General features: G+C 38.7%; 1 protein-coding gene across 1 annotated transcript in view; it reads left to right on the top strand.

The window, feature by feature from the left end:
* Positions 1-755: 755 nt before the first annotated feature.
* ACADM (acyl-CoA dehydrogenase medium chain) overlaps positions 756-11,432 on the top strand; it is a 32,625-nt gene continuing 21,948 nt past the window's right edge. The window contains exons 1-6 of the mRNA XM_047869555.1: positions 756-1,174; positions 5,191-5,278; positions 8,365-8,462; positions 8,583-8,652; positions 9,871-9,971; positions 10,595-10,675. Coding sequence (XP_047725511.1) covers positions 1,145-1,174; positions 5,191-5,278; positions 8,365-8,462; positions 8,583-8,652; positions 9,871-9,971; positions 10,595-10,675 — 468 coding nt within the window. The 5' untranslated portion in view covers positions 756-1,144. The remainder of the gene's footprint in view (positions 1,175-5,190; positions 5,279-8,364; positions 8,463-8,582; positions 8,653-9,870; positions 9,972-10,594; positions 10,676-11,432) is intronic.

The following is an 11,432-nucleotide window of genomic DNA, read 5'->3' as shown; positions in this document are numbered from 1 at the left end:
TAGGGGACTACCATAACAGAATATAGGAACTGAAAAGCTAAATTAGAATGAGATTATGGCCTGACTTATCAGGCAAAAAAGATTGTTAAGCAAGTTTACAGGATTTAGTGGTGAGTGATGAGACCCTAAACTAGGATGATAGCAATAAAAATGAAAAGTCCTGGGGATTATGGGAAACATTTACACTCCTTCCTTGCGGTGGCGTTCTTACTAGCTTTCACAAAAAGCTAGCCAAACCTTGGACAGCTTTACAAATCCCCCAACACTGTAACATCACACCCTACCCACTGCGAACTCAGGGTCTAACAGGAAGAGAGGGTGACTTTAAATAGAATTCCTCAGGCAGACATTCACGTCCAACATTCATTCATTCGCTGAGCCAGGAGCTTTAAATAAACTCAATTTATTTCCAAGGACACGGTCCACATCCACACACGTGGGTAGCAATAAATAGCCTCGGGAATATTCGGGAAGGTCGAATTTACCTAAGGGATTTCCCGTTTGTTTTCTGAAACACAGCACATACTATGGCTTCGGCCGAGCTTTCGAGAGTAAAATGTACTTGTAATACTTAGGCAGAAAAAACTGGATTGGTAAATTTCTGGGACGAGGCCAGGGAGAGCATCTTACCACCAGAACTGGCTGGGGACTGCGCACTCTAGCCGCTCCCTTTCACCCAGATTCCCAACAGGCCCCGCGCCGCACTCGCTCCTCTTCCTTAGGCGCGGGTCCACCCTCCAGCTCCCGCCCCCAGCCCCGCTCGGAGAGCCTTAAAGGCTTCCGCCTCCTCGAAAGGTCGCGCTGCCGAAACTCTGTGGGCCCGAGGGAAGGGAAGCCTCTTCCGGGACCACCCCTCGGGACACGTCGGCCAAAGGAGGTCGTTAGACACTCTTTCCCAAACCGCCCAAGATCCCACTGGTCCGCGCTGGCTCGGAGCGAGCACGCAGCCCCCCACCCCCATCCTCCTTTTCCTATACGGTACCCTTTTTAGGCTACCCGCTCCCCACCCACATCCACACCAGCGGGCGGGACCAGGGTGTGGGCGGGACCAGACGGTTGTCGCTCCTCTGGGTTGGAGCACCCCTTAAGAGTCCCGGAGCTGCGCAGAGAATTGGAGACCGAGCAGCAGGATCAAAAGTCAACCATGGCAGCGATGTTTAGGCGATGCTGCGGGGTGAGAGACAGCAAGGCTCGGTGGGGTTGGGGAATGGTGGTTGTGGCGTTTGGAGGGGGCTGGGGGGGGCGGAAGCTTGGGACGAAAAGAGGTGCTTCCCCGGGAGAGTAGGAAGCTGTGGTGAGGAAGGAGCTTATCGGACACCTTGGCCTTCCTGACGTCACCGTTGGCTGCGGGCCTCAAGTCCGGATCCTCGCCTTGCTTTCACGCTTACCCTCTTCTCTTATTATCCAGTCCGGGCTTTCAATTTTGCCCTATCATCTTCGCAACTCGTCGGTTTCTTTGTAGGCCGTCATTTTTCGGAATGTCCTTCATTTTCCCTCTGGCCTAGGAACTCTTTATATAATTCCCCCAGGAATCTCACCCTTTCCCGAAAGTAAACTGTGTCTAAGTTGGGCAGGCATCTCAGAACGAGCAAAGGCCATGTTTTTGCAGTAGATTTTGAGAAAACTCTCTACTGGCTTTATGCCTCCAGCCCAAGAAGAAATCATAAAGTAAATGTCATCATGCAATTGATACATGATAGAAAGTGCAGATTTCAGATATTCGTATCTTGAGTGCTTGCAAAGTTACGGAGGAAAAGGAAAGTAGAGCAGCTGCTTCTTGGGGTACTTAATGTATTTAATAATTGAGTTAAGAAAGTTATGTTCTTGGCCCCCAAAAAAGTAGCTTTAGAATTTATAATAATTCTAATGGATTGCTGCCCCATATTTGTTATTGCTATACACGTTAATGGGCTCTGAAGGCAGAAATCTGGACATTTTAAAAATTATTTTTAACTCACACCAGAAAAAAAAGACCCGATTTCTCAATCTCCAATAAGGTATATAGAAAAACCTGATCCAGAAAACTTACACAGCTGTATCTCATCTTTGACACTCCCATAAAATTTAAGATTCTTACGTTCATAAGAAATGGGCGAAAGCGTTTAATTATAATTGTGCTGGGAGGGCACCTGGGTGGCCCAGTTGGCTGAATTTAGGACTCAATTTTGGCCGAGGTTATGATCCCAGGGTTGTAGGATCCAGCCTGGCATCGGGCTCCATCCTGTTTGGGATATTCTCTCTCTCTTTCTTCCCCGTCCCCCAACACCCCACCTCTGCGTCTCTCCCCTGGTTGCTCACGAATGCTGTCTTGTGCTCGCTCTCTCTCTCTCTCTCTCTCTCAAAAATACATAACTAGTTTTAAAAATACATAGTTGTGCTATTATTGCAGAATTGATGCTTGACTGAGGTTGCCATCTCTTGGAGATTTGGAATTCCATTGTTCTGGGCAGAGATCCCAAAGTAATAAAATCAGTATTTATATGGCATTATGCTTCCAAGACATTTTCTTATTTTAATCATCTCAACAAATTATCCAGTAAGAAAAGCGTCATTTTCAAAGTTTGAAAAGAAGCCACAGGGAAGTTTGTCATTGGTCCAGGGTCTCAAAAATACTTGGGGAGTCTAGACACAAAGCATTCTAAATCCAAATAATCTACAATTTCTATATTCTGTCTACTAAGCCACCTCTCTAAATGGATAACATTATTATATCATTAGATTGATGGGGATTGTCCCCAGGGTGTAGCTACTTCTATATTTTATATAACATTTTCCTGAAAAATAATATGTAAACTTTTTATAAATTATTTTAAATCCATTAATAATTTTCTTTTTTATTTCATTTTCATTTTTAATTTTTCAATTTTATTTTAGAGAGCGAGAGCGAGTGGGGGGAGAGGGGCAGAGACAGAGAGAATCCCAAGCAGGCTCCACACCAAGGGGTAGAGCCCAATGTGGGGCTTGATCCCACAAGCCTGGGATCATGACCTGAACCGAAATCAAGGTAGACACTCAACCCACTGGGCCATCCAGGTGCCCCTCCACTAATAATTTTTGTATTTAAAGTCTCAGAAGACTTACTTATTTTGTGAGGTCTAATTTTTGTTCAGTAGTATGTAAACACACACTTAGAAGAGCCAAGTTTTTTGGTCTGATTTTTGTGGGATATTTTTCTTTTTAGAATGTAATAACCGAATAGGAGACTTAAACTGAAAGAACAGATAGCAAGGTGGTTGATGGTATGGATTCTCTATAGTAAATGCTGCAGTTAGAATCCTGGTTATACTATGTAATAGCAGAGTGACCTTGTCCAATTTCACTTGACCTTTCTGAGTCTCACTTTCTTCATAGGCAAAATAGGAATAAAAATAGTGCCTTAATCCTAGGCTTGACTTGGAGATTCAGTGAATTAATTGTGGAATGTGACTGTAAACAACTACAGGTTTCATCTATGATGTTTGAACAGTATGCATTAGAGAAACCATGTTTTACTGCCAAAATAAATTTAATGAAAATTGCAAAGAAAATATGTATTTTTATACTCTGGTTATTCTTTTCAAAATTGTATAAAGTGTTATTATTTTGAAAGGGTATTCACGATATTTGACTATCCATAATGTCATGTTAAATGTAGGTGATTCTCTTTGTAAGCTGTGGTCATCTACAAAATAGACGGTTTGTTTTTACATGTTTCGAAAAATGTAAGTTCAGTTCTTTTTTTTTTAAGTTTATTTATTTATTTTGAGAGAGAGAGTCCAAGCAGGGGAGGGACAGAGAGAGAGAGGGAGCGAGAATCCCAAGCAGGCTCTGAGGCTGACACTGGAGCTGGACTCCGAGCTCAAACTGAGGAACTATGAGATCATGACCTGAGCTGAAACCAAGAGTTGGATACCTAACCAACTGAGCCACCGAGGCTTTCCACCATTCTTTTTTTTTTTAATTTTGTTTTTAAATGTTTATTCATTTTTGAGAGACAGAGTGCAAGTGGGGGTGGGGCAGAGAGAGAGACAGAGACAGAGACAGAGAGACAGAAAGACAGAGACAACAGAATCCGAAGAGGATCCAGGCTCTGTGCTGCACAGAGCCCTACACGGGGCTTGAACTCATGAACCATGAGATCATGACCTGAACCGAAGTAGGATGCCTCACCAACTGAGACACCCAGGCATACCAGCAGCACCCCTTAGTTCTTAATCTTTTAGTATATTGTTCAGTTTCTCTTTTCTTTGGAATATTAGAATTGCCTATGGATATTTCTATCAAATACTTTGAAGCGTAAACTGTGTGATTTTGTTGTCCTCAAACATATACTTGGGAGTTCTAGTATGCTTTCCATTAACTTAAATAAATGCAAATGATTACTTTTATGTATATTCAACTATCATGAGTATAATAATGGATTGCAAAGGAATAATACATGTATATCTGATTATACTTTTTTTGATGAAATATGAGTATATTCCAGATATTAAGAAAAGTAGCCTATTAATAGTTTAGAACAGGGTTGGCAATTTTTTTTGTAAAGAGACAATAAATATTTTTGGCTTTGTGGACCATGTGGTTTCTGGCAACTATACAACTATGCTGGAGAAGCAGCAATAGACATGGTGTTCCAATAAAATCTTATTTACAAAACTGGTGACTGCCATAGTGTGTCTTAGAATATTCTAAGAATGCTTACAGACAGCAGCAGAAAATAAATAGAACTAGTTTTAGGCTAATTTGTTTTGTTAAATAGTAGAAAATGGAATCCTCCAAGGGACAATTCCCAAAGGCATACCTGCAAGGCTCACCTGGGACAGGGTATCAAAGCTGATAGACTACACCATCCTATTGTTGCTCTCTCCCCAGCTTCTCAATCACAGATGTCCTAGAGCTTGTATGTGAGATTTCCAGAAAAGTGGTCCTAAGTCTGATACTACCCCTGACTATTATTTGTCTTAGAGACACTCCACTTTAATACTATTGATTAGTTTTATTTTCATCACTTAAAAAAAAAAATCTCTGCAATACATGTTCAGACATCTGGTATGTGGCTTATTTAATATACAAATCAAATTATAGTTGAAGGCATTTAATGACTTATTGAATATAAATCACACAAGTTGCTGTACTCACTTGTAATTGTCAGTATTCTTTTATTTGATGTTTAATTCATCCAATTTATTTTAATAAAATTGTCCTTTACAGGTCCTAAAAAGTCTTTCTCGTTCTGACTGGAGATCACAGCATACAAAAGCTGCCCTACAACGTGAACCAGGATTGGGATTTAATTTTGGTATATTTTGTTCTGTCTTTTGATTTTAAACATAGTTGTTGTATATATGCAGCTCTGTATATGTATTTGTCTGGAATATATGTATTTGTAAACATGTAGTAATGTCTAGTAATGAATAGAGCCAGTGACCATCCACAGATTGTTCAGTCAGTCACACCCATTCTTCCTGATCTCCTTTTCTTTTTCAGCCTAATATCCTACACATAGATCTGCGTTAGCAGGAGACATATATATCTGTGCCCTTTTCCCTAAGTTTGTAGCCCTAAATAAACAACAAATTTACTGATACAGATAGTCTTCAAGTTAGAAATTTGAATGCAAAAAATATATTTTGAACATTTAGATACACAGTGCTAGCTTCCTGCTAATAAGCCAAAGCCTGTTTTGGCCCTGCTGTATCTGCACTGCAGTTTTGATGCCAATTGATAGGTTTAAAGTGTGGGATCAGGGAGTCATGTGGTGTTGGAGGGGAAAGTAGTAAGATTTCTCTTCCCCTTTCCTCTCTAAAATGAAGACCCTAGGCAAAAAAATGGATGCTATTTTTAGCATCCATTGTCTCCTAAAGTGCTTCTTCCTTCAAAATTATTACCTTTCTTTTAGTTGAAATCCATTATCTTTGGTTTCTTGATCTCAGAAAATAGGTAAAAGGCAGCTCAGATAACTAACTCCTAACCAGATACAAATGACAAACTCAAAGCTCTCTAGGGTTATCCGTTTTTGTTTTTTATTTTTTAAGATTTTTAGCTTCTTTATAACGTATTTTAGAATTAAAAATTTCAAGCCATTTGAGGATAGGAGCTTGGGCCACTGGGTTTTCTTTCTTACTCTGTTATTAACATAGGTTAAGTATAAGTACTATTTAGTTTCAGTTTGTCACATACAGATTCATAGTCAGTAGCAAGACACCAGCAGGAGAAATCTGTGGTGGTATGCTGGGTAACTGGATGAGATAGATATAGTATTTAGGAAGGAGGCTGAGAAACTTAAGAAAAGGAATAGAGATAACGTCTATGAGCAGTTGTATCCAGTTCTTTATAAAATGGAGATAATGTCTGTAACACAGGATTTATTTTAAGATTAATATATATGTAAAATCCCTAGTACAGCATGACTGTATTTAAGTAGGTTCTCAATAAATAATACAAACTAGGTCTCTGCCTTCCCTCTCTTTTTATTCACCTATAACCTTAGTATCTGCTGGCCCCAATGTTAAAAGTAAATTGTGGGGCACTGGGGTGGCTCAGTCAGTTAAGTGTCCAAATCTTGATTTTGGCTCAGGTCAATGATCTCAAGATGGAGGGATTGAGCCCTGACAGCACAGAGCCCACTCCAGATTCTCTGTCTCCCTCTCTCTGTCCCACCCCCATCAAAGTAAATAAACTTAAAAAAAAAAAAAAATTGTGATGTAGAGAACAGTGACTGAAACTCTTATGTATACTTTTACTGCTAACTCATTATAAGACTGTGGGGGTATCATTTCCTCATTCTGGGCTTTTGTTTCCTTATCTATAAAATGAAAGATTTGATTTTAAGGCTATTCGATTCAACACCAAAATTCTCATGTCTTTTACATTTTATTTCTCACATCCCTATACAAATGATTATAGTCTTGAGCATGTTTGCTCATTCTTACCTCTTTGCTTTTGCTCTTATTTTTCTTGCCCCAAATACCCTCTATCTCTTTTGAATCTTACCTATCCTTTGATGTTGGATGCAATCACATTAAAACCCTGTAACAGTGTGCATTTAAAAAAATGAATATGGGAAGGGGGAAAAAAAGAGAAGAGAGGGAAACAAACCACAGACTCTTAATGATGGGGAACAAACTGAGGGTTGTTGGAGGGAGGTGGCTGGGAGATGGGCCAGATGGGTGATGGGTATTAAGGAGGGGACTTGTTTTAATGAGTACTAGGTATTGTATGTAAGTGAATAATCAGTGAATTCTATGCCTGGAAAAAAAATTACATAGAAAAAAAAAGGGAAAAAAATGCAAATGACTGGCTCCAGTCCTCAGTCCAGCCACCTTATTCACTCCATTAATTTTATAACAACAGAACCTCATATTTTATGTAATTGAATTAGAGTTTTATGTTATTGTTAACTTTTGAGAAACAGTCCCACATTTTACTAGTTGCTTTGTGCTAATTTTATAACCTCAAATTATCTCAGTTTAAAGGAAGAGTAAAATTTGAAATTATAGTGTTGGGATTCTTACATGATACTTTGTGTTGCATCCACACAACTCCTGAAACAGCATGCTACGGGCACCAGTGACAGTCACAACAAAGTATATTGCAGTGAGAGGTAAGGCCGAGTGATTGGGACTGACACTCTTGATCAGAGTGTGGCCTGGAACAGCCAGGATACAGAGTTTTTATAGCCTACCACATCGTCTTATCTTCACCTGGAAACAGAACAAAGAAATAGTTCCCAGATGGGGTTGGAAACAGTTCAGACATGCCCTTGCCACAATCTAATCAAACACTAATCCAGTTGATTTTCCTTGAACTTTTGTTCCCTTGATTGATGATAGGATAAGGCTGTTATCTCTTAACCTACAGTGTTAAAACAAAGCTGTTATTTCTCAAGGCTACAGGTTAGCCCTAACACTACAATTTAACCCTTACATTTTGGAACAAGTTTTGCTGGTTTATGGTCTCACCGAGCATGTCTCATCTCCCTAGACTGATTCTTGAGATCAGAGCATGTCTTACATATTAGTTTCATTTTAGTGTTAGTAAACGTTTGGTAAATCTGCTTAGGAACTAGTAATAAGTAAAAACAAATTTTTTTTTTACCCTCACGAATTGGAAGAGAAAAATGAGTTTATGTCTGTTACCCCTTGGTAAAAGCTAGAAATCTTAACCTACCTCCTTTGGTACTTGTGTTGACATAAATTTGTTTATATTATACAATGAAATCTTGCTAGTCTGAAAGTGCATTGTGGTCTTTGTGGTTTATTTGTGGACTTTCTGGTTAATCAAGGATTAAAGACTCCATTATAAATTTTTACATACTAATATCATAGGACTTTTTTCCTCAGCTCATTGTCTTATTTTAATGTTTTCTAAATGACTTTCTTTTAGAGCTCACTGAACAGCAGAAAGAGTTTCAAGCTACTGCTCGTAAATTTGCCAGGGAAGAAGTAATCCCAGTTGCTGCAGAGTATGATAAAACTGGCGAGGTAGTTATGTTCATTTTAAGGAGAAAAAACTTTTTTTTACATTTTTATAAGATTATACAATTGAACTATCTAGATTTTAATGTAACTTTTTTTTTTCCTTACCTTTCTCTTTCCTTGTAGTACCCTGTGCCCCTAATTAAAAAAGCATGGGAACTTGGTTTAATGAATACACACATTCCAGGGAGTTGTGGTAAGCTTTGTACACATTTTTTTACATTTTATTTATTTATTTTTAACATTTATTTATTAATTTTGAGAGACAGAGAGACAGAGCACAAGTGGGGGAAGGGCAGAGGGAGAGGGGGAGACACAGAATCCCAAGTAGGCTCCAGGCTCTGAGCTGTCAGCACAGAGCCCATTGCGGGGCTCAAACTCACTAACTGCGAGATCATGACCTGAGCTGAAGTCAGATGCTTAACTGACTGAGCCACGCAGGGGCCTCTGTTCTCATTGTTTTTTAAGAAGTGAGAATCCCAAGCAGACTCCCCACTGTCAGCGTGAGCCTGATAAGGGGCTTGAATTCATGAACCTTGAGATCATGACCTGAGCCAAAATCAAGAGTCAATGCTTAATCGACTGAGCCACCCAGGAGCCCGACTTTGTTCACATTTTTAATCCTAGAATGTATATGAATAGGAAGAAATTGCAAAACTCTACTTAGTCTTTCAAATATTAGTTACCATTTATGTAAGTCATTTATGATAAAGGGCTTTTTGCCTTTATCTTTCTCTTTAGACTTCAGTATTTGCCTGCTTTTAGAAACCTTGTACTAATACCTAGAGGCATTTTTCCTTTTTTAAACTGGTTTCAACTATAATTTTATCCCTAAACGTTGGTAATTTCTCTCTAGAGTTGGTCAGTTTGTTGCAATTAATTCTACCTTTGATTTTACATTTTGTTAAGACTTTGTTTTCCTGTGAGGTTGTCACTCCTTCAGGTAAAAAAGCCAAAGTTTTGGTACAGTTGAATCAAGTTTTTACAAAATCCAGTTGAAACAGGTAGACAGGTGCAGATTACAAATAGAAAATTTTTTGAAATATTTAAAACTTATTTTGAATAAATATAATTTGTTACTGTGATAACCAGAACACTTTTTTAGTTTCTTGTTAATTAAAATAGTTCACCTTTGGGGCTCCTGGATCGCTCAGTCAGTTAAGCATCCAACTTTGCCTCAGGGCATGATCTCATGGTTTGTGAGTTCGAGCCCCTCGCTGGGCTCTGTGCCAACAGCTCAGAGCCTGGAGCCTGTTTCAGATTCTGTGTCTCCCTCTCTCTCTGCCCCTCCCCAGCTTGTGCTCTCTCTGTCAAAAATAAATAAACATTAAAAAAAATTAAAATAGTTCACCTTTATTTCTGATGAGATAATACTACACATTTTAATGGGCCTTAAAACATTTTGATACTACAGGAGGTCTTGGACTTGGAATTTTTGATGCTTGTTTAATTACTGAAGAATTGGCTTATGGATGTACAGGGGTTCAGACTTGTATTGAAGCAAATTCTTTGGGGGTAAGTTTCTTAGAAAATTAATTGTATAACTCAGGTGTTAATGAGATAGTAATGCTAGGTTAGGTTAGCTGGTGCAACACAATTTTCTTTAAAATGAACACAAGATTCTGCAGTGAAGGCTAGAATTCTTATTCCCAGAATTGATCATTCTGGCCCTGTTGTCTCCGTACTTGTAGTCCTCCCTGTCCTTGTGGGGAAACTGTACACTTTGGCTGCTGCTTCAGTGGCAGTTTTTAGGTAAGGGCAAGGCCAAAAACCAGCATTCAGGAGAAGGATCAGGATGGCTTATTGCCACTGCTGGCAGTGCTGAATTTAGTGAGCAATTCTTAAGAGACCTGATCATATATACCACATCACTTATCCTAAATTTAATTCTTTGTGCATGTTACTACAGTAGATTTTTACATACTATATTGACAAATCCTATATAACTTTTATGAAAATACTGGACTAACAGATTTATTTCCTCATGGTTTTAACTGTCTTAAAGGAAGAATAAAGGCCAGTTCTTTGGATTTACCCCTTGGGAAAAAGTAGTTCTCTGGTTTTGAATTATAGAATCTCTAAATTTACATACCTGATAAAAATATCTTGCTTTTTTCAATGTCACTTTTCTGTGGTAGCAAATGCCTATTATCATTGCTGGAAATGATCAACAACAAAAGAAGTATTTGGGGAGGATGACTGAGGAGCCATTGATGTGTGTGAGTATGTGCGGCTGCTCCTTTTTCCACATTTAAAGAAGGGAACAAGGGTACTATTTCTCCTTTCCAATCAATGTGTATACACTGGGCTAGAACACATTAAGACAGAAGTTAGCAGCATATTTAGGTATAATGATGTTTCTGGGATGCCAAGAGAAGTGTCATAATAATCCTCTTGCTTATTTTCAAGAGAAAGTTGTCTATTTAGGATGTTTCTGGGGTTCCAGACAAATGTCATTATCATCTCCTAGCTCATTTCCAGGAAAGAAATACCTGTTTAATGGAGCACTCTGCAGTTCAAGAACTGAGTGATTGTGTCAGGAAGTTCAGATTGAACGTACGACACTAGATGTTTGAACTAGTAGTCTTTTGAACTAATAAGAAATTAATGGGACTGAAAAGTTAATCATTTTATTTGTTGAATGATTGAATGACTTGAGAATGTTTATAGATTTTATTTCATTCTCTGGGCACTACTCAACTAATTTTTAAGTTGGATCAAAAAAAGATATTTATAGGGGCTCCTGGCTGGTTCAGTTGGTAGAGCATGTGACTCTTGATCTCAGGGTCGAGAGTTCAAGCCCTGCATTGGGCATGGAGTCTATTTAAAAAAAAAAAAAAAAAAAAAGATATTTATACATACACACACACAGAAGATCTATTTTGAAAGTTTTTACATAAGGAATTTGACTTCTTTTGTTTATCAGTTGAATATATTTTCAATCTACAGTGTGATTGTGATCCCAAAATAGAGTAA

This window comes from Prionailurus viverrinus, chromosome C1, assembly GCF_022837055.1.
Source record: "Prionailurus viverrinus isolate Anna chromosome C1, UM_Priviv_1.0, whole genome shotgun sequence".
Taxonomy (NCBI): domain Eukaryota; kingdom Metazoa; phylum Chordata; class Mammalia; order Carnivora; family Felidae; genus Prionailurus; species Prionailurus viverrinus.
The sequence above is the reverse complement of the archived record's forward strand: the minus strand, read 5'-3'. Positions and strand labels throughout refer to the sequence as shown.